General features: G+C 58.6%; 7 protein-coding genes across 7 annotated transcripts; 3 read left to right on the top strand and 4 right to left on the bottom strand.

Annotated features, from left to right (window-relative positions):
• Positions 1-126: 126 nt before the first annotated feature.
• Positions 127-504, top strand: GGTG_04159 (hypothetical protein; the record flags this gene model as incomplete). Its single annotated transcript, XM_009221951.1, has 1 exon — positions 127-504. A coding segment is annotated over one exon (378 nt), but the record flags the coding sequence as incomplete, so codon positions are not given.
• Positions 505-2009: 1505 nt separating this feature from the next.
• GGTG_04160 (acetyltransferase) lies at positions 2010-4475 on the top strand. The gene is made up of 3 exons (XM_009221952.1): positions 2010-2473; positions 2577-2827; positions 3061-4475. The coding sequence occupies exons 2-3, from the start codon at positions 2722-2724 to the stop codon at positions 4164-4166; spliced, it is 1212 nt and encodes a 403-aa protein (XP_009220216.1). The 5' UTR covers positions 2010-2473; positions 2577-2721; the 3' UTR covers positions 4167-4475.
• GGTG_04161 (peroxisomal targeting signal receptor) lies at positions 4462-7007 on the bottom strand. The gene is made up of 2 exons (XM_009221953.1): positions 6556-7007; positions 4462-6444 (listed from the first exon to the last, which is right to left on the bottom strand). The coding sequence occupies exons 1-2, from the start codon at positions 6724-6726 to the stop codon at positions 4669-4671; spliced, it is 1947 nt and encodes a 648-aa protein (XP_009220217.1). The 5' UTR covers positions 6727-7007; the 3' UTR covers positions 4462-4668.
• Positions 7008-7350: 343 nt separating this feature from the next.
• GGTG_04162 (nucleic acid-binding protein) lies at positions 7351-11184 on the bottom strand. The gene is made up of 4 exons (XM_009221954.1): positions 8771-11184; positions 8387-8655; positions 8129-8285; positions 7351-8034 (listed from the first exon to the last, which is right to left on the bottom strand). Coding segments are annotated over exons 1-4 (915 nt in total). The 5' UTR covers positions 8773-11184; the 3' UTR covers positions 7351-7547.
• Positions 11185-12982: 1798 nt separating this feature from the next.
• Positions 12983-16621, top strand: GGTG_04163 (hypothetical protein). The gene is made up of 3 exons (XM_009221955.1): positions 12983-14063; positions 14237-15256; positions 15376-16621. Exons 1-3 carry the CDS (start codon positions 13946-13948, stop codon positions 15699-15701), a joined length of 1464 nt encoding a protein of 487 aa, XP_009220219.1. The 5' UTR covers positions 12983-13945; the 3' UTR covers positions 15702-16621.
• Positions 16622-17307: 686 nt separating this feature from the next.
• On the bottom strand, positions 17308-19152 carry GGTG_04164 (peroxisomal membrane protein 4). The gene is made up of 5 exons (XM_009221956.1): positions 18728-19152; positions 18491-18606; positions 18212-18238; positions 17965-18095; positions 17308-17845 (listed from the first exon to the last, which is right to left on the bottom strand). The coding sequence occupies exons 1-5, from the start codon at positions 18758-18760 to the stop codon at positions 17469-17471; spliced, it is 684 nt and encodes a 227-aa protein (XP_009220220.1). The 5' UTR covers positions 18761-19152; the 3' UTR covers positions 17308-17468.
• A 300-nt stretch (positions 19153-19452) lies between these two features.
• Positions 19453-21958, bottom strand: GGTG_04165 (ribosome biogenesis protein nsa-2). The gene is made up of 12 exons (XM_009221957.1): positions 21662-21958; positions 21500-21540; positions 21144-21404; positions 21004-21055; positions 20793-20926; positions 20683-20717; positions 20532-20569; positions 20433-20466; positions 20337-20364; positions 20197-20276; positions 20098-20134; positions 19453-20010 (listed from the first exon to the last, which is right to left on the bottom strand). Exons 1-12 carry the CDS (start codon positions 21662-21664, stop codon positions 19971-19973), a joined length of 783 nt encoding a protein of 260 aa, XP_009220221.1. The 5' UTR covers positions 21665-21958; the 3' UTR covers positions 19453-19970.
• Positions 21959-22093: the final 135 nt, after the last annotated feature.

The raw sequence follows: 22093 nt of genomic DNA on the forward strand, positions 1-22093 counted from the left end.
GAGAGAGAGTAGGTACCTGCCTATACAAGCACACCTGGGCATATCGAAACGGCGATACGGTAGCGATGATATTCGCAAACGCCACCATCGCCGATTTAGCGTGTTGACGAAGATTCCACGCATGGACAGCCGAGGCCTGCGCAGATCATCGGCGTCTTGTATACAAGGTTGAGACTGAATGTTGACTCCACGAATCCGACCCCAACCCCAACTCCAGAACACACAACGCCGCGAGGTGGTTGGCAGAGTGAGGTTTGCGGCATATATGATGCAAGTCAAGAAACTGTATGTCCCGGGGGAGGCTTGTTGGAAACGGACAAGGCACCTACCACTTCGGCACGGATTACAACACAAGTCTTGGTCATCTTTAGGCCCTTCCTCTTAGTGCTTGTCACAGCAATGGTGCCACAAGCCCGGCAGATCAGCAGCCCCGTGGCGGACTGTCCAACCCCTAGTAACCGTCTAGGCGGGGACCTAGATCGCCAGTGCAGTACGGAGGTGTGAGGGTTAAATAATCTGCAGTGGGGAGGTCACTCGTGAAGCGAGGGCAGGGGCCAGGGGTATGCACTAGCCAATCGATTAAAACGCGTGCGGGCGGATTCGAATTGGTGCTGCGATTGATGTTGAAAAAGAAATGTAGGCTAGGCCTTATTTAGTAAGGGCTGAACATGGGGTGCTCTTGGCGCTACTTCGAAAATGGCGATTTTTTTCGCCTCCTATCTCCGTACGATTTCGTGTCTCGTTGCCACTCCCTACCCAGAGTTACCTTCTCTCTGAAACCAACAGCAACCACCAGCGAGCTGCGCAGCCAGCAGACGTTTGCCAAGTGGCGTGATGGTTTTCAGCCCGAAGTTTCCAGGGATGCATGTTGACCAAAAGAAGAAAAGAAAAAACCGGCTGTAACAAGACCGCCAGCCGGCGCGAGCCATGCCATGCATGTGAACGGAGCACACTTCCGTATGCGTCGCGGGGAGCCCTTGTACGGAAGGGCCAGGCAAAAGGGTCCATCGGCCATGCACGCTCACGTTTCATATTTTCAAACATCGGTCGGCTCCCCAAAACCCCACTGGCTCGATCGGTTGCCAGTCGCCGGTTCGAGCAGATGGGATGGTCCATCAGTTCGTGACTGCCAAGTGGTAGTGGCCACAAGTGTTTTTTTTTTTGTTGCTCTTGTTGGCCATTCGCCCGTTGACTCTTTGCACTTCCGCTGGTGGCTTGTTGAGGACCACTACCTCGACAGACACGGGACCTTGATCACTCGCGAGCTGTCGGAGCCAAGCGTCAGGTCTAGAATCGCCGAGCCCACGACCAAAGCCAAGGCTGCGACTCCACCGCCGACCAGATTACGTCGTCAGTCGCGTGCCCCCCGGCAGGACGCACTAGGCGGTTGGTTGGCGCGGGCTGGGCTTATCGTCCGTGCTCGGTGGCGGCACGAGATACAGGTTGCATGCACAGGCCCAGGCGGTGATTCGACGAGCGCAAAAAGCACGCACGCACGCACGTACCAACGATTCCATCACGGATCCTCTGCTCAACCAGCTTCCTAGGGGAGGGCCCACACCACGACACACAACCGGGTCCGTTAGCTAAGTTTCAAACAGACAAAAACAGGTGCTAGGGCGGGCGCCATCCCTGTTCGCGCCCGTCTTTTTGCCGTGGGGCCCATCAGCTGTCACCGTCGGAGGACCCCTCCTCTGGCTCTGGCCCCCATGATCGCCATCTGTTCGTTCCCCCTTCCCCACTAACTCCCAGACCCTCCATTGGCCTGGATGGCCCCCAAGCACTGGTATCACACACGCGCGAGTGCGTTTACCTTATCTGATACATCGTTCCTTTGTGGCCACCGCCCGCCTCCTGAGGGGCAAGATGGGAGAGGAAAGAAGTCATCATAGAATGAAGAAGCGAGAACTGATGGCATCACCAAAGGGGGGAGGGGGATGCAAAGGCCACACCGAATAATAATCCTGGATAGGGTTTTTTTTGTTCTTGTTGTTATTGCTGTTGGCAACCTGGGGCGGATGTCGACAGTGCAGCAGATGGATCGCCACCCTAGCCCGCGCCGTTGTGTGGAAGATATAGATGGCAGATAGGGGTTGCTGTATGCCGTCCATGACCTAGTGCTGGCTGCACTCGAGGGGGGGTCCCGGCTCCGTCTGTCTGCCAGTCTCGCGCCGTTCCAGCCTCCTTATTCGTTCACGCCCCTAGCTGATAGGATCCTCACCAAGCGGCTTTGTGGGGGTTTCGATAACTTCCATTTATCTTGCTTCGATCCCCTCCACCACCTCGAGCTGCTGTTTGCAAACCTTGCCGTCTCCATACATACCTCTCTCCCGCCTCCCCAACCTCCCCGGCCCTCGTGCTCTTTTAGGGCTCTTGAAAAGACAAGAAACATTTTGTGGGTTGCGAACCCAAAGCCCGGGAAACACTCTGCAGCTTATAAGTCGATGTGGGTGCCATTCCCCGTCTGAATCTTGTAAGTCTCTGTCTTGCCCAGCCCTTGGAATCACACCTCCGCTTGCTTGCTACGATATTGTGCTCGGTTGGGCTGCCGGCGAACCACAGTGCTAACTGATAAGACGTCACCAAGGGGGGGACAGGCGCAAATCAAAGCGAAATTGCGTGTGGTGCGGCAGGCGTGCACCCACCGCACAGGCGAGCCCACCCAGGCGCTTAAAGCTAGCGAACCCCGCGATCGCACTGGCAGGGCCCAATTGCGACATCATGTCCCACCACATGGTCGCCATCACGGAGCTTGACCTCAGCAACTGTCGCCCAAATTCCATCACCGACAGGATTAACGATGTCCCGGGCCTCAAAACCAGCACTGGTGAGTTTGTGGCTTTTTTTTTCGGTCTTTCTCTTTCTTTCCCATATTTCCCTCTTGGTTTGATTGTCGGAGAAGGAACACAAGTTGAGCTCGAGGTTGCGGGTGGAACTTTAGGGGAAGTCCCCTCACTTAGACGCCTAACGGCAGCCAAAAACACGAGTCAACCCATGAGCCCCGACAGAAAAAAAAGACAAGAAAAAAAATCTGACCAGGCCTCGCACCTGAACCCGCAGCCTTCTTCACCTTCCTCCGCGCGAACCTCGTGCAGCCGTCCTCGGCCATGTCCTCTCGCGTAAACACCCCGCTGCTCGAGCCGCAAGCGACGAGCTCGCCCGGACGCCAGCTCCAGGACGACGACTCCGCCGCCGCCGCAACCACCACCTCCTCCTACCCCGCACCAACCAACCCTCTCCGCCAAGGCGGCGCCAAGACCGGGCCAGGCAGGCCGCCCAGACCCGGCGGCGGCGGCGGCGGCGCCCCGGTCCCCGACGACGACGACATCCCGCCCTTCTCGCTCGAGGTCCTGACGGAGCGGCGCGACCGCGTCGAGGCCCTGCGGCTCGTGGCCGACAGCGTCGCGCAGCAGCGCCAGCGCGCCGCCCTCTCGCTCGTGCTGCACCCGGCCTGCCTCGCCGGCCTGGCGCTGGCGCTGGCCGCGGCCCACCAGTTCGCCTGGGCCCGCCAGGGCCGCCGCGACGCGGGCCTGCTGCTGACCCTGGCGTCGGGCGTCGTCATGTCGTATCTGGTCGCCGTGCGCCTCCTGGCCTCGCGCTACATCGCCCTGGCCGAGGGCGTCGGCTGGCGCTTCCTCTCGCGCTCCTCCACCGGCATCGTGCCGCCGCCGCCCGCGGCCGACGGCGACGACGACGACGACGGCGGCCCCGTGCCAGATGGCTCCGACCTCGCCACCGAGGACGTCGTGCTGGGCGCCCGCTTCGGCGACGAGCTCGTCGCCGCCCTGGTCCTCCGCCTCGAGCCCCTCGGCCGGCCCGCGTCCTCCTCGGGCGACCGCGGAAGTGGCGGTGGCGTGGGGCCCGGCGGCCGGAGGAAGCACCGCACGTCGAGCCTCAAGGGCGGCCGGGGCGTCATCCGCGCGTGGACCACCAAGCTCCGGTACCGCCGCAAGGGCGTGGGCGGCGACATGCTGCGCGAGGCCGTGCGCGCCACCCGCGAGCGCTGCGGCCGCGACGCCGAGGTCGGCTTCGCCCGGGAGCACGCAAACAGCGTCATGGTCCTGCCCGAGATGTTCAACGGGCCCTTCAGGAAGACGGAGAGGAAGGCCGCCAGGGCCCTGGAGGCCATCCTGGTGGAGCTGGAGGGCACCAGGAGGAAAAAGTGACGGAATGGGTTTCCTGGTCTCCGTGTTTTGTCTCCTACAAGGCTTGTCTTTGGTTCCCTTGGCGAGGCACAGTCAAAATGTATGCCCAAGTACGTGTTGTGTGTGCCTGTTTATCCAGGCATTTATATAGATGAATACCCAGTTTCCTTGCCGTATTGAACATGGCAACAAGCAAGACAGGCTGAACCGGCCGAATCTCACTGCAAATGGACTATCAGTTGCGGCGGTCTCCTTACACACAGCACACAGTCCTTGTAGATAGGGTGACGGGACCACAGCATGCTTGGAAGAAAACCCTCATCCAGGCGCAGACACGGGAGGGAACGACCAGCCATGCGGCAAGACACATTAACGCAGTTCGGTGGGATAGCATTCACCAAAAAAATAATTTGTTGAGGCAGAGCGCTATTTAGTTCTGCAAATGCACGGAGCAATTACGAGTGAGGGCTAGGCCCATATAGACATTGCGTGCTCGCCAGAGGCCAAGCGAGCGGCGGCCGGCCTAAAAGTCAAAGTCGCCCCTGAACGACTCGGGATCGACGCCCGGGACGACCCTGTCGGCCAGGTCGCGGCGGCCCATGCCGGTGAAGACGCGGCGGAGGCTGTCGTAGAGGGTCGTGCTGCGGTTCTGCGTCGTCAGGCGGTCGAGATGCTCGTCCGAGATGGCGCCGCCGCCTAGGATCTCGCGCGCCCGCTCGCGCCCGCTCTTCTCCACTTCCTTGTGCATGGCGAGGGCGGCGAGCAGGTGGCCCGCGGCCTCGCGCTCGCAGTTCATGTTGATGCAGCTCACGCCCAGGTTGTAGCGGGCCCGGACAAAGTTGGGCCGGATCGACAGCGCCTTTTCGTAGGCCGAGATGGCGTCCTCGCTCCGGCCGCTGTTGGCCAGCGTGGCACCGAGGCGGTTCCACAGGAGGTGCACCTGGCCCCTCTGGTTGCTGGTGCCCTGCTCCGACGAGGCCAGGGCGGCGCTGAAGCAGTCTACCGCCTTGGTGTAGTCCTCGGCGCCGTAGAAGAGCACGCCGAGCCCGACCTGCACGTCCGGGTCCATGTGCTGGCCGTCGGGGGCCAGGCGCGCCGCCTGCAGGAAGAGGTCCGTGACGCGGTCGTGCAGCTGCTGCCGGTCCGTGAAGCCCATGTCGGCCGCCGCCGAGAGCTTGTCCGGCGGCGCGATCAGCGGGTACTTGGCCGACAGCCACCGCTCCAGTGTGCGGTGCGAGGTGCTGTCGTAGCCCTCGTTGGTGTACGATACGGCCAGGGCCATGAGCGCGGCCGAGTTGTTGGGGTCCAGCTTGATGGCATGCTCGAGCGCCCGGATCGCCGCGTCCTCCTTCTCGTTCTGGGCCTGTGCCGAGCCCAGCTGCACCCAAGCCTCGGCGTGCTCCGGGTTCGCCTGGACCGCCGCCTCGAAGGCCAGCGCGGCGAGCGAGAGGTTGCCGCCCTCCTCCATGATCCGCATGCCCTCGTCGAAGGGGTTCGGCTGGTCCTTGAATATGTTATCCTCCTCAAACAGGTACTCCTCGAGCGGTGGCGCACGCCCGAGCCGCCCGCTTGACAGATCCCAGTCCGTTGTGCGCGGGAACTCCATGTCGGCGTTTCCGGCCTGGATCCCATTCCAGATGGATTCGAAATCGCCGAATCCCGTCTCGGACTCGAGCAGCTCGCTGTCGAGCTTGTTTAGCTCGGGCTCCATGGCCAGGCTCTCGTCCTCCTGCTTCGCCTGCTTGTCCTCCAGCTCGATCTGGGCGAAGTGCTCCTCCCATTTTTGGTCGTCCAGCTCCACAACCTTCTCCTTACCCTTTCCCTTGACACTGGCCTCCTGGGCTGCCTGCGTGAGCTGCTCCTGCTGGGGATACATGGGCTGATAGAGAGGCCGCTGCATGGAGCTGTACCCCATTCCCATGCCCATTCCCATGCCCATGTTCATTCCCATAGGCACTCCCATCCCCATCCCCATACCTGATGAGTATCCGGTACTCATGAGTGGCCGCTGCTGCTGCTGATGGTGCTGCTGAAGGGGGGATGCGGCCGAGGCCGCCGGCCCCGACTGGTTCAGACGCTGGAAAGCGGCGAACTCGGCAGGGTTGAATGGTGCTGCCTGGGCGGCGGCTGCGGGGCCGGCGTGGCTCGCGAACTCGTCGGACCAGGCGCCGTGGGGCGAGGCCGAGCTGGCACGCATGTGGACGGCGTGGCCCGGGTCGATATGGACGTGGCCCATCGGCCCATGATCGAAGCTAAAATCGGGAAGCTGGGCGGGCGTGTTGACAAAGGCATTGAAGGACTGATGCGTCACGCAGCGCCATCTCGCGGGTTAGCAGCGGCGGCGGCGGCGGCGGCGGCGGTGGCCTGCATGAAGCGAGGGGGGCGGCGGCTCGGCGCCGCAAAGGCTTACCTCTTCCGAGGAAGGGCCGGCGGCCGTCACGCTGCGGAAGCTGTCCTGGGGGCGGGGCCCCCGGTTCATCAGCCTGTCGCGCTGCAGGGACTGGTCGTCCTGCGCATGCTTTGCGAGCTGGCTGAGCGGGTTGCCCGCCGTCGAGCACTCGGCTCCGCCTAGGAAGGACATGTTGGAGACGCAATCCCCCGCAGGGTCCTGTAGCGGATGTTTCGTAAGAGCCCCGACTTGCCGCCTCGTGTGCGCCGGGCCTGTGTTGGTTGTATGGCAGCAGCGCGCTCGATCGACAGGCCTCAGAGCATATAGCGATACCTCGAGCAGCTATTTGGGCCTCTTTTTCCTCTTGTCCTTTTCTCTCTCCGCTTTTTGGACGTGGCAACAGTCACGGCCTAGCGATGGTGCGTGGAGGTGAGCTGGACACGAATGATTGGCAGGCATGCAGTAGACCAGATGTGCCACCTGCAGAGGCTGTGCCAGCGGGCGGGCAGATAAACAACCAACCCGACTGCATGTGGGGAGATCCATGTGCCGCGGTTAGGGGACAGGCACAGCCGTGGTTACGTTAGCGGGCCGCCCCACAGCCAAAGAGCACAGCGCACAGCGCAACCTAGAGCCAAGAACCAGGCAGTGGCGCATCCACACAAGGCTTCCTGTCCGCCACACACAGAGTCGGCATCAAAACCACACGGCTTATCGACAACCGAAGGGCTTGCTAGTACAACAATCCAGAGAAGAGGGCATATATATTGACATACTTCGCGCCACTTGTCCCACGAGTCTTCACGCGCTGCCAGATGATATGAATCCTTTTTTCTCTCTTTTTTTTTGATCATACTACGTGATACCGACCTACCTATCCTTACACGCTCGCGGCGCTCCTTCGAATCCTCCACACATTAGCCACAGCCACTGCTCAGGAACAAAGAAATCCGGTGCCCGCAAGGTCGAGGTTGTTTGGTTTTGTTCTATAGTACATTGGATGGCACCCCCCCTCACTGCTCGTCCTCGCCCGAGGTCGAAATTCGGCGCTCGCCATCGTTGCCCTGGGCCCGCTTGCCCTGCGAAAAGTCGATGCGCAGTTGCCTGCCCAGGAGCGTCATGTCCTCAAGCTTCTGGCCGGCCGCCAGCGCGGCCTCCTCCGATGAGAAGTCGGCATGAGCGAAACCGCGGGGCCATCCCGTGCTGCGGTCCACGGCTATGCGCACATCGGTGACGTTATCCAGCGACCGGAAGAGCTTGTTGAGCTCCACGTCCGTCGTCTCGTACGGGATGTTGCCGATATACAGAGACTTCGTAGGAACCCTCTCTGCCAGCGGCAGGCGCTCACGAGCCTCACGAGCCTCGCCCTGGGAGCGATTGTCCTTGGTTGGCTTGAGGCGTGGCGAGGCGTGGATGCGGCGGCCGTGCCAGAAAGAACCGTTGGCCCCAGCCGCAGCCTTGTTCATGTCTTCAGCGTTCGTGAAGAAGACAAAAGCATACCTGTGCGCGTGTTTGTCAGCGACTTGTTATGGCAATGCCATATTACCGTCGACTTGTGCCACCGAGGTGGCATGAAGCCGGTGTCGGGACGTACCCTCTGCTCAGACCACGAACGTCTCTCGCGATCGAGGTCTTCGTGATCTCTCCATACTTGCTGAAAGCATCCATGAGGTGCTCCTCGTTGGCGTCGAAGACAAGGTTACGAACGAAGAGTCCGTACGGGGTGTCCTGACCCCTTACATATGGTCCAGCTATGTCGCAGAAAGAGGGCCGGGTCAGCAGTATATTCCGTGAGTTTGAGAGTTGTCTGTAGGCACAATACAGGCAGGAAGCTATGGAATTGCCGACTTGCCTTGTCCCTCACCCTCAGGTGTGGCAGACTCGGACCCCTCGGTCAAGCCCGCAGAGTGGTCTTCGCTGATGCCCTCTCCCTGGTCTACCGAATCGACTTGGTTTGCCAGCCAGCGCGTGGCCACAAAGGATCGCGAGAGGACGGCGGCTGAAGACAGGAGCAGGTTGGATCCAGTGGTCTTTGCCGCCAATGCCAGGCGCGGGGTTGCGACTACCGCCCGCGACGCATGGGTGGTAGCCGCTCGGAGAGTGGCACGGCGGATAGAATGCCTTTTCAAGAGACGGTGTTAGCAGCCAGTCCTGACCTGAGTGCATAAAAGCAGATATGCCTATTGTGGTAGAGCCGGACATTGTTCCTCCTGCATTGCGGCGGGCTGTGGCTCACATTTTGGTAGCTGATAGCGGATCAAGACGTCGCTTCCAACTAGGACAACGCAACGGGATGGGCGGCTAGTTCAAGGTCGCAACGCTGAGGCCCTTTCGACTGGCTAGGCTGATTGGGAGCTTGGTGTCGGGCGGTGGAAAATTTTGAAGAGGCACTGCTACTGAAGGCGCAAGAGAAGGGGAAAAAAAACGAACCTGAAAAAAATTATCCTCAAAGTGGCTCCCGTCCAAACATGAGATCAATTGCCTTGCGGGACATGTCCCCACTATATGTGGGCCGTGCAGGCCGCTTAATTGACGTCGATGGTGCGGCGACCCCAAAAAGTGAGGGGGTCTTTCTGACAAGGCCACACGATACGGGAGTTTGGTCCGTTCCGCAGCTGTTGAAACTCCTATCTGTCACCATCTTGTATCCCGCCATGAAGATGGCCCAAGCAGTGGGTAGCCACACGTTATTCGAAGAGCTAAGTGTTGTGGCCACGGAGCGCGCCATGTCATCACCTTCTGGAACCCTTTTCTAGCGGCGCGGGGCCTTTTTCCACTCGCTCTGGCTCTGCTTCCCTCGCCGGCGATGCCGGCTTAGAGAATATTGGTGGTGATCTCGCCGGACTACTAAAACCCAGACATCACGGCCTGTTGCAATGGGTGGCCACAATCTGGGCGTTCTCGAGAAGGCGTGTACTCTTTATGTCCTACCATTGGCGGCATGGGTATGTCAAAGATGTTATCGGAGCATGAATCGGGCTCGGATGGTGTCAAAAGATGGCGGCGATGCCGAGGGCACCTAGCAAGGGCAAGTCCGCCATATAGGGGCGATGAAGCGGAGTTCTCTTAGTGTATATAGAGGACTAGCCTAGTCTCGTTGCGTGTTGAAGGTTTCGACACGACAGACAGGGGGTTTTCCACCAAAGCAACTCGTCGGAGGACGCCGTGAGCTCGAGCCGTGATTATTTCATGGTGTTGCGTATGCCCCAGGCCGCGGGGCGTTGCTGTGGCTAAACTTAATGGGAGAGGTGAGGCGCCGTCGCTTTCGGGAATGGCATAGATTGTGGTCATTTCGAGCCACGGGCCCAGGGAGGTGACTGGCACACTAGGTTGGCAGGCGCTCATATGGGTGGAATCCGAATTATAGGTGCGCCCAAAGCCTCCAGCTTGTCCAGGCTCGGCATGGCCGTCCGACCACGCACGCGGGTCCGCCGCTCGTCGATGCAGACATGCCAGGTCCTCGCTTGGCTGACCTAGGGCTTTAACAGCCGGAACGAGTCGTGAACGCTATTCGACCAGTCCGGAAAAATTCCACGGGAGCCAAACCTGCGTTCCAGGGCCAAGCCGGATGAGGGCTGGGGGAGCGCTTTGGCCTCTGGCTGGCGCTTTGCTAGCTCGGTGCTAAAAGGCATGAGCGTGCGAATTTTCTGTGGAGGCGCACACCGGCGGCCGCGACATCCCTTTCAAGCACACAGGGAGCCGTCCCACGGTGGCGCCGATGGCGTCGAGATATCGCCGACTCGGGGACCAGCCGATGCGGACAGAACAGGCAACGGGGCAATGGATGTCCAGGAACGGCCCCAAAAGGGTCGTAAGGGCTACACACATATGCACTCGGTAAGCGCGGAAACCGAGGCACCGTCGGAGCGGCAGGACTGGGCGGCGCCGCCGCCAACAAGGAGCTCTCGGGTCGCACACCACGCAGTGCTTGCACACCCCTGCGTGTTCAGCCTCCAGAGCCCGTCAGCCAGTGATAGGCATGGGACAGTGAGCGCGGGGAGTGCGTGTCAAGGCCCAGCAGAAATGGGCGCGCTTGCTTTTTGCGAAGAATTGCGAACGCGACCATGGGTGCCCAGCAGCAGCAGTATAATTGCTAGCATATTGGCGTGGTGGCCGCAGCATTTTATGCGTGCTCCCTGCACCAGCCTCCGCATGGCAGGTGCATTAGGGACCTCGATAGATGGTTCATAGAGGTGATCAGAATTGCGACACGTTATCGAACATGCGAAAGAGGAATGTCCATCCGCTTGGTTGTTTATTTGTTTTGTTTGTTGATTGGTCCCATCCGGAAGTCGGTGGCGTGTTGTGGCACGTTGGGCTGACTGCGAGGCCCACAAGCCGCGATGGGCTGGGGAGACGACGGAGACATCCACGTTTTAAACCTGGCCGTCAATCAGGCACAGCCCAGAGCGCTTGGCCTGAAGCCCTGGCCCTCGACTGTGTCAGCAATACTCCGGGACGCCTGGGGGGCCGCGGAGCACACAGGGTGGCAGGTTGTTCAGAGATGGTGGGCGGGCACGGTGCCAAAATGTGCCAACGATTGCCGAGACACCGTGACGGGCTGGTCCGGCGAGCCCAGTGGAAATAAAAGTGCCGCGGCCCTCGAGATGGACAAGACACGGCTCATGTTCCCAGACAGCCAGCCCCTAGGGACGGAGGAAAGCGAGTGGTATGGAGTCCTTGCGCGCGCCTCCCGAGCTAGGACCCAGGGGGTGCTCGCCACTGTGACGGCATGCGGTGAAGCGTCGCAGCCGCACCCACGCACGTGCCACGCTACGGCTTCGTGCCTGGGTGCTTTGCTCCGCAGAGCTGAAAGGGCGGGTGAGCGGGTGATTGACAAGGGAGAGCAGCCGCCACGCCGCTGTTTTTTTTTTTAGGGCCATGAAAGGTGTTTGGCAACGCTGCGAACAAAATGCGCTGTCGGTTCGGTAGTGCGTCCAGCAGACTCGCTTTTCTATCCATGTGTTACGAAGGACCAAGCAGCTGGAGGGTGTGTGAGAATGGAACACAGGCTAGCAACCACTCCCTCTCGGCGCGGGAGTAGCCTCCAGGGCCTCGCTGCGGATGCACGGCATACGAGGAAAGCCAAGAAAAAGGCAAAGGCAAAGGCAAAAGACAAGGACAAAAGGCAAAGCCAGAGAGGCAAGATGATTCTTTGCCAGGTTAAAGTTGGACGACGCTCAATCCACAAGCATCACTCCACTGTGCTGTATTGCTGTTAGTCTTCTCGTTGACGTCGGTGTGGTCTAGATCATGGCCTCTGAGGAGAGCCTCCAGTGTAAATCGCATCTGCTTGGAAGAGCACAGGGGCGTGCACGGGTTTTGTGTGCAGCCACCGAGGCGGGATTATGTGTAGCACGCAGAGCAGCGAGCCAGCCCAAGCACCAAACGCTGGTAATAACGCAAGCATGGGTCGACATGGCAGCGGAGAGCGGCTGTATCGGCGGGTGGATCCCTGCCCCTTCAGGCTGACCGGGTCCAGCCCCTTGTTCGAGTTGGTTTTCTTTGTGATGCGGGCCCGGGGCTGATTGGCGAAAAAGGATCTTGTGAAGCTAGGGAGCCATGCGGACAGCATGTGGGCTTGGACTGCAGGGATCGTCCCGGCACCCTGGCCTGTTAGCGCCATGTCGAGGCGCCAGCCAGGGCGAAACAAAATGGGCCCGCCCATCGATCACCCTCGCTTGGGTGTGCAGGCTGGGCATTGGGCAAAACAGGTGAACGGGGAGGGGAGAAGGAAATGGAGAAAAGAACAGGAAAAAAAAGGATGAGAAAAACATTGAAGCTGGTCCGTGCATGGATAAGAACGGGCGAACAAAAGACAGCCAAGAAGGAGCCAAAGACATGGGGAGCTAAAGACAGAGACAGAGAGGCAGAGAGGCAGAGACAGGCGAGCTGCATGCTGAAAAACTCCTCTTGTCCCACCTTGAGAGCTACGATGGTCACCTCAGGACCCGCGCGGGCTGGCGGGGCACGCACATGCGGTGCTGAGAAAGATTGAGAGGGCACATCGCCAAAAGGCAGGTCGGTTGGTATCACACCAGCTCTGGTGGCAGTCGAGGCGCACAGAATGGGGGCCGCTGGCACACATTGTTGTGCCGCACAGCAAATGGAGGCCTGGCTGGAGGCTTGTACCAGCCATGTGCAATTAGCGGCCCCAGAAGCAAAGCGTGCAAAGCCCACCCGGCTGGGTCTCTCCTTACTCGGTCCAGCCAATCGAGGCGGGGGAGACGGTATTGGCGTGGCCATTCCCACGACCTCCTCCCCAATCGTTCCCACTCCCGGGCCAGTCCCGTCACCCACAGATCCTGTCCCACTTTTTGCTGTGTGCATGCAGCGAAAGAGGAAAAAAACGTGTCGCCGCCGTTCCTCGGTCGAAGGATCGACTTTTGGGGCTCCTCTTTTCCCGTCTCCACCACCCATTGTCGCTACACTGCCACGCGGTCGGCAAGCTTGACATGCGGCCAACTGCCCTACCACCTACACCTCCCGACCCCCAGCCAGTCCACCAGCAGAGGGCAGAGCATTGGGACCGTCACCGGAACCATCGTCAAAATCACAGTCACCATCTTCCTGCCCCTTCCGCTGTGCCTGCCACCCCCGGTTGCTCTCCAAAAAGCACGCAGGGCCTGCTCCTCTGCAAGGCGAGCTGGTGTCTTGGTCCGTCCGTCGCCCGCCTCGATTGGGCAGTTCAGGCCACTCGTCCGCCCCGTGTACATCGCTGCTACCTGGCCTGGCACTTACCCGCCCAGCTCCACTGCTAGGCACTAGGTACCGTCCCACCTCCACACCTACTGGTCCCTCCCCCCCCGACTTTACCTCTAATTTCTCAAGTTCCTCCTTTTGTTTGACAATCGCTCTCCTTGTGCTGTCGTCTGGAGCTGCGTCGGCCAGCAGCCTGTCACCAAGCATCTCGTTGCAGTGTTACGCAGAATCCTTTCTCACCCCTCTGCCGAGCCGCTCTTCCACTCTTTTAATTTCCTTCTCGTTCCTGGTGCTTTTGTCCTCGTCCTCACTTGTTTCCTTGTCCTGTTCCCGTCGCCACCCTCGCCCTCTTTTGCTGCTCGTCTCTCGTGTTTCTATCCCGCCTGGGCCTTGTCCCCGCCCTCGTTTCTGCTTGCTCTCACCGGGTCTTGGCACCTCGAGCTTGGTCGCTCGATCTTGTGTCCCGCACCGCCACGCGTCCCGGGTCACCGCACCAGGCGACATCGCAAGCACCGCGCCGCGCCGCGCCGCACCGACCGACCGACCGACCGACCGATAGACCGGCCCTAGACCCATCCAACACCGTTCTCGACACGGCGGGCCAAGAGGCTCGCCTCGGCCATTGAGCAAGACGCGCATACGCATCAAAACCACGGCGGATCCCACGGGCACTCTCGCCGCCGACCTCCTCACTGGGGAGAAGGAGATAATGATGGACCAGCGAACAGTGTCCCAAAAGCTTCCGGCCGGCCTGGCTGGTGTTCTCAACCGGCCAGAGGACAATCGAGACTCGGCATACTTTTCTGGCACCGACGCCTCTAGCAAACGTCAGTCCCTCGATGTCTGCAGGCATGGACGTTGCCGCTTCCCCTGTCCTTTTAGCTCTGCGACTCGTAACCGAGGCATCTCGAACATGGGACGGATGCGCAGCAACCGGCCCTCGCTCTCAAGGCGCATATAGCCTTGTAATCAAACCCAACTGACATTGAACTGATGGCAGACACCTCAGCCGCATCATGCGTCGGGGTGACCATATTCGGGCCCCGCGATGCAGGCAGTGGGCATCCGTCCTCGCATGGCGACAACACGCCGTCGCCAGTTAACACGTCGAACCTGATGCCGCAACCCCTCGTCTCGCCGGTCACGAGCAACATGAGCGTCGCCTCCATGGTTTCGCCCACAAGCCCCGCGGGCCCTGACCCTAGACAGCGCGACCACCGCCAGTCGTTCGAGTCGACCCAAAATGGCCACGGCTTTGGAGGGGCGGAGCATGGGGACCCCTCGTCACGGCGCGAGAGCGTCGACAGTCGCATCAACCAGGGCTTTGGTGAGATGAGGCTGGGTAACTCCCCATATGCTAGTGTCAACCAGTCGACAGCATCGATACAAAGCACACTGCAGCAGCAACGGAACCCGCGCCCCGCACAACTCGACAACCTGTCTATCCACCGCATCTCCAACGGCTACCAACCAAGCCAGGAGAGGAACCCAGACCCGCACCCCAAGATTGTTAGGACAGCCCCCGCCATCACCGGCCCCGCGACGAGCACGATTGCACGCGCGGCCGAGCCCACCAAGGGTCAGGCGTGGGCTTTCCCGGAGGAGGAAATCCAGCGGCTGCCGTCGGCGGCAAGCCACAGCCTCATCGACTCTAGGAGGAGCAGCGTTGCCGAGTCTCTGGCTAGCAGCCAGTTCACGAGCGAGTCGAGGCTGCCGCCGGGACAGCGACACTTGGACGACGGGTTGGGCCCAACGGACCGCTACTCGAGCGCCTCGGCCGACTTCCCCGCCGTCCACCACCATTCTCTCCAACACAAGCAAATTGGCGATCTTCAGAACGAGGCTGCGGGTATGCCAGCAGGATCTCAGCCGTACAGCAGGACGCCGGAGCTGCGGAGGAGCCACAAGCTGGCAGAACGCAAACGAAGGACCGAGATGAAGGAGCTGTTTGAGGAGCTGCGCGATCTGATGCCACAGGAGCGCGGATCAAAAGCCTCAAAGTGGGAGATTCTGACAAAAGGTATGCAAAAGTTTGCCCGGGCTCAATTGTGCCCGTCTGCGCCCTGAAAATCCCATGTGATTGCGCTTCGGTAGTGCGGGCGGGGGCTGGTAAAATACTGTTGGCTAACCCGTCACCAGCTATTGCCGAACACAAGAGGCAATCTGACACCATCAGGCTGCTGCACACATCCAACAGCAACCTGCACCAGGAAGTCGATGTGATGCGCCGCGAGATGCTTGTTCTGCGGTCGGAGAACACGCAGATGCGAAACGACCTGACGTTGAGCAATTCCGGCCACGGGCATGCCAATTCGCAAGCGGCCCCAGACCCGTACGGGCGAGGGCCGCCTCCGCGACCTGAGTTGCCCCCGCTGAGGGCCCTCAGCGGCGGTCTGCCCAGCGCACCGGAATCCATGACCGGTGTTCAGTACGAACAGACCAGGGTCAATGGGTACAGACACTGATGCGATGTGTTCAGTATCCATACCCTGCACGCATTTATTCCCAGAGGCAATCCTTATGAGAGAACACAGCAACCACCACCCCTGACACCAGTCGCTTCATGGCAAGGCAATATGGCTTGCCGCTCTTGATTATTGCTATTCTTTACCGAACCCTAGGTCGCGCCCTGGTGCAGTCTTGTGCAGGCATACTCGCTTACCTGTTCGCACGACCCCTCGAGCCTTCGCATCTATGTACTCTTTATCCATCTTCAGCGATCGCCTGTTGATGCCGCCGGCATCGCTATACTCGTGTCACGCGTCTGCGCAGCCACCAAATCGTGTGTACACATGCAGTCTCATATTCCCAACACCCTCGTTGACGGCCAACCTGGGCACACCCATCTAGATGGAACTTATCTTTTCTTTTGTTTTGAGATAGTGGCAGCGTATTCTTTTCTTCTTGCCTCCTTGTCCAGTACATCTTACTATTCGGTCTTCTCTTGCGACATGGAAGTCCAAATGCGTCAGAAAGAGAAGGGGAAAAAAAGGGAAGGACAGGAGGAAGACTCGGGCTGACGATCCGAGTCTTTTATAAAACCCTGATTCTCGGACATCAGGTATATGGGTTTTAAGTCCAGGACTTGGTTGGGCTCCTGTCGATCTTTGGTTTTTTTTTGTTGGCTTATCTTGCGGGCCTCGTGTATTTGTGGAGTGTATATACCCAACGCTAGTACTCTGCGACGGCAGAAGGGTCATGCCGCTGCGGCCGATCGAGGGTGTAACAATGGAATGGATAAATATCATGTTGCGGGTGGCAGATCTATCAACTCCTATGAAAAAATGTTGTCCCGGCGCGCTTGGACGTGGGTGATCGCGAGCCGGTAGGTTTTCTATACCTACCGGGGTTCCACCTTCTTGACCCCCTCCTGAGAAGGGGGCACAAAACCCCCATTATCCACTAAACCTCCATTACGCTTTTTATATGGAAAACCACCAACTTCAAATAAATTTAATATACTTAATAAAAAAGCAAATAAAATTTGGAATGCAATTTTAAAATAAGCGCGTTAAAATAAATAAAAGGAATATTAATATATATGTAAAAGGCTTGCGCTAACAGCCTACGCTTAGGTACAGCCGAAAGGAATCGATATTATTACGAAGAGTAGGAAAGAGAAAAGAGGCCTTTAGCCGGGTTTCCTCACGAGGGAGAAAACCCAGTCTCCTGGTGAGTCGCTGCGGGGGCGCCGTCATGTAACGTCTTGGGTGTGGCTAGGGTCTCCGCGGCGTCGCCGCCCGGGTGTAGCGGTGTGGCTCCGGCATAGCCGGAGCTACAACACGGGGCTTCAGCCCGTAACAATATATTTTTAATAAATTATGTAACAATGCAATTTTTTTTAAAAAAAAATAAAGCTCAATAATTTTTTTTTAAAATTTGCATTTTGTTTTCTTAAATTTAAATATTCCAAAAATATTTTGAATTTTTTAATAGCTTTTTTATTAAATGCGTTAGGTTTGTTCGAAGTTGGTGGTTTTCCATACAAAAAGCGTAATGGAGGTTTAGTGGGTCAAGAAGGTGGAACCCCCAGGTAGTACAAGCCATTGGTTCTAGCAGAGAACGGCAAACCGCGAGTGGCAAGGTTACATGTTGTTGCTATATGGAGCGCGTCTAGATTACGATGAGGAGGTACAAGAGAAATGGTGAACAGCATAAATGTAGCGAGAACCAACGAAGGAGGGGCAAAAAAAAAAGGGAATAGAAAGTGACGTCTTTAATCATCAGACATGTCATTTGTTATGCCATAAAAAGTTGCGGATTCCGTCCCACTCGTCGCTCTGGGCGTAGATGTACGTCATGCTGCTCCGGAGGCTGGGCTGCAGCTCGGCCGCGTGCCAGCGGAACAGGTGCATGACCATGCCCCAGCTGGCGGCGGCGAAGACGGGCCACGAGTAGTGGCTGATGCGGGCCGAGGGGCCCGGCTCCGAGGCCAGGGGCAGGCCGGAGCCGGGCTTGACGGCCAGGCGGGCGAGGGCCAGCACGACGCGGGCGAAGACGTAGACGACGATCTGCTGGTTGACGCTGCTGATCTTGCCCGTGCGCCGCGAGCGGCCCCCGAACACGAGGTAGCCCCCGAGCATGCCGGCGGCGAGGGTGTCGTAGGGCCCTGCGATGGAACCAAAGGGGGCGGGTCAGAAGAGTCGGGAGGGGGAGGGGTGCGGCAGGTAGGGAAAAGGGTTGGGCTCGTGTTGCCGGGACCGATGGATGGGCTGGGGCTGAACTCACCCTCCTTGCCCGGGGTTGGGCCATAATGCTTGAGCAGCAAGCATGTGAGCTTGTATATTGTGGCAAACTTTGCCAGGTTGCGCGCGTGCGTGCGGGTTGCTCGGTATACGAGCCCAATCTTTTCCCGTACGCTGGTTTATCTCGTCAGCAGAGCAAGGGTGTAACAGAGCGGAGGGCGAGGGTTAGGGTGGGTGGGAGCCTGGGAGAGAAAGAAACAGACAGGCAGTCAAGGGAGTTTGCGACTTACGTTCCTGACCGAAACAGACATATCATACTATACGCAGAGGAAGAGGACGACGAGGTGGGCGTCTTGTTAGCCTTGATGTCTGGTTGCATAAACACCTGACATGGTCGTTTATAGGTAGGTGGGTGGGTGACACTTCATGGCCCACACACTTATATACTCCCACACATATGCATGTCTATATACACACATACACACCCGCTTACACAAACGCACACATAAACACGCAACCTATAGATTATGGCCAACATGGACATAATAGGAGGGGGAGGTTGTACGTACACAAGCGCATGAGGAAAGCGGACCTTGGTCCCGTAGACGGCGCCGTTGCGCGCCGCCTTGACGACGGCGAGGACGTCGTGGTAGCGAGGGTCGAGGATCACGCGCTCGGCCGAGCTCTGCGGGTGTTTGCGTTAGCGGGCGAAAGGGGGCAAATTGTCGTTTCGTTCCCGAGGGGCGGCGGCGGCAGGTAAGATCAGGAACGTGTGGGCTTTTGTGTTAACAAAAAAAAACACGTACCTTGAGGCTCTCGAGAAGAGTGGCCGTCGCCATTCCGATGGCTTGACGCAAACGGGAGAGGGTAGGTGGTGTGTGGTGGTAGTGACGGTGGTGTGGTTGGCGACGGGCCAGCAGGAGGCGGCAAATGGCCGGGTACGCGGACGGGCCAGGGAAAGTCGGCGGCCCAATCGGCTTGCAAGAACAGGTATTGGCGAGAGTGAGATGGAGAGAGAGAAAGAGAGAGGGGGAGGTGAAAGGAGAGTGCGCGTGTGCGTCGTCGGGCCGAGCGAGCAATTCGAGAAGAGCTGGTGATGGAATTGCGAGATGGAAAGAAAGCCTTCCTGCCTATTACGGCACCCACGACCAAACAGAGATGGGGTTTGAGGCGCGGCTCAGATTTGACCGACGTTGCGCCCAGCTTCCCACTCACTGTTGGGGGTGCGCCGAGGTCAATGTTTGGGTGCGCAATGCCGTCGGCTCGGCTTGAGCTTGCTGTGGGCCCTTCCCCCTCTGTGCTCCCTGGCTCCACAGCTGCTGGTCGCATGCTCCTTCCCCACGATCAGGGGGTCTCCCGCTGCACGAAAACGTCAGGCAGGGGAAAGTGAGTCGCGCCAATTGGTGCGCGCTGCCATCAGGAAAACGCATGTGAAAGCCCACCTGATCTTGAGCTGACCCAAGCCCATGGGAAATCCCATCTTTCCCACACGTGGGCGCTCGGCTACAACATGGAACTTGAATGGTTTTTTGGGCTCCTTTTTGCTTTACCGTGTCATTCCATCTGTCTTCGTTTTATCTAGGAAGGTAGGTGTTCCCTTTTCCCCAAACCAAGAGTACGTTCATGATATAAATAGCTATTGCCCAGTTAAACCAACAAACCCTCTAGACCTCCAAGAATATGCCATGTTGGCCATGCCTTAACAGACGCGCCGCGCTCTCCGCGAGGGGTACCTGTGACCTGCTATGAAGCGATTTCGGTAGCGGCGGCCGCATTCCCACCGTCTCTCAATCCCAAACTCCGAGCAAGACAGAGCTATTCGCCCAGCTTGGACTCGGCTTTTCTAGCTCACGAGGCCCAGTTCTTCTTTTGTCGACGAGGGCGGCACTCAATACGCCACGTCTCCCAGCTCTTTTCTTGGTTCCCCGATTACCTCCAACGGCCTATGCTATAGAAGCTGCCGCTCCTGTTTCGGACCGGTGGCGGCGGCGGCGTAATTCCCATACCGCGGAGCCAGCCACCTCAGAATCTAAGAGGGCATAATCTGGCTCAGACCAGCAGCACCGCGTTCACGCATCCGTCGTTCTCCCTAATCGGCCCGCTTATTAGTAACTGAGCTTGCCTGCGCAGGGATAAAGAAGGACATGGAAAGAAAAGACGAGGGCATAAAGCTTACGGCGAGTTCGTGATCTGGGCATACCTTCCCCAAGCAACTAATCACGTCAAATGCGAGTTAGCAGTTAGGCAGATGACAACGCCAGGCAGGACATCTTACCCTTGTTCCCGGCCATGATTCCCAGCTCAGACACGTTGACCTCAATGACAGTTCCCTTGGACAGAACACCCAGTTGCGTGCTTCAACGGCCAGGTCAGTAAGCGTTAGGGGCAAACAGGTATCACACTCCGAAAACATACTAAAGAGGGTTTGACGGGTTCTTTTTCACTGTTGTTCATGTCAGCGCGCTGAGCCACACAATACCACAGGCACATTCACACATAGGTGGCACATACCTCCAAGGATTGGTAGATGAACCGTGACGTTGAGCTGTGTATCGATTAGTTGGAGCCGCGCCAAAGATTCATCGTTTATCCCAAGCCGTACTGACTGACCTCAGGGTGAGTGACATGGGCCTTCTTGTATCGCAGGCCTAGACCCGTTTGAAGAGGCTCAGTTAGTCATTCAGTCGCTCGAAAGATCACGAGGGCCAAACCTCGTCGGGCCTGGGCCCTCGCCCCTGTGATATAGTTTCGGGGCGCCTACCCATGGGCCTGATGAAGCGCTCGTATTTTGGATTCCTGTGGGCATGTCAGCTCTCTGCGATTTTCGAACCCGACAAGCGAGGGGTGGAAAGTCTCAAGGCTCCCACGTACCGTCTCGTGAAATTTTGGCCGACAAAGGTGGGCTTGGTAACCATCCTCTTCCACGATTTCCTCTTGGACTTGCCCGTCGTGACAACCTTGAAGAGCTCCTCCTCGCTGATACCGCGCACTTTCGGGATGGGCACCTGTTGGCAGCGCCGGCCGTTAGCTATGCACACGGGCGGTCTCGAGTGGGCCTGGGAGCGCCACGGGGGTCACGTACAGAGAACTTGGCCGCCTTCTCAGCGCGTGCCTGCTTGATAGAGGACGAGAGACTGGCGTCGGGCCGCAGCGTCAGCAAGCGGTCCAGCCACGGGTGGGAGACAGGGGCCATTTAGCACACCGCGCATCCACTCTACTTACGCCTTGGACGCGTTGGGGGTGGCTCGGTCGAGTAGGTAGGCCGGGACGGGGTTCGAGGGCTCCTTGTCGGCGGCGGCGCCCTTGACGTTGCGCTCCTCGTGCGCCCTGATGGCCTTCTTCATGCGGATCTTCTCCTTGCGCCGTCCCTCGGCGAACAGCTTAGCCTTGAGGCCCCGCAGGTTCTGCGCCTTTGCCGACTTCTCGTGGCCCTCGGCGCGGGCCGCCCGCTTGCGCGCGCGCTCCTCGTGGTCGAGGCGGACACTGTAGAGTGGGAGAAAGAGAAGAAAAAAACGGTCAGCTTGCGAAATCGGAGTGGGGAGTGTGCGGCGCACGCTGGGAGGACGACGCCGACTTACCCATGCTGCTTCTTCCACCGCTCGATGTACTCGTTTTGGGGCTGTTTCGATCGCCATGGCGGCGGGTTAGCGTTTTTTCCCCTCTCCTCGTTCCGTGGCTCTCGTATAGTCGTCGCTCTATCGGCCGTGGTCGCCGCGGGGGCACCTGGGGTTCCAACGCACCATTGTGACTCTGTCGCCGCTTTATCGCTGGCTATTGCGGAGTGTTGATGACAAAGTCGGAATCTTGAGCCTCAATGAATGCTGGCGGTAAAACCCAACATACAAATCTTGAGTGAGGTCCGCAAAATGGGGCAGCCTGAGTGGCAGAAAGTAGAGTTGAGTGGGGCAGCGGTGAAAAAAAAAGGGAAACGGGTAAAAAATAACCCCCGACGCTCATTGAGCGAGGATCTACGAGGTTGTGAGGAGAGGCAAGTGTATGAATGTCCTACAGCGACTGTACACACGACATAATGTTCACCTTGCCTTCATCGCAGAGTAGTTGAGTCATAGTATGTTTAACAATTACTATATTCCTCGTCGAGAAGGCCCCGGCGTGAGTCAAAGCTAGTAGTCACCACGAAGGTTGGGACACGATGAAGATATAAACAACCC

The sequence above is a fragment of the Gaeumannomyces tritici genome, assembly GCF_000145635.1.
Source record: "Gaeumannomyces tritici R3-111a-1 unplaced genomic scaffold supercont2.2, whole genome shotgun sequence".
NCBI classification, from domain to species: Eukaryota; Fungi; Ascomycota; class Sordariomycetes; order Magnaporthales; family Magnaporthaceae; genus Gaeumannomyces; species Gaeumannomyces tritici.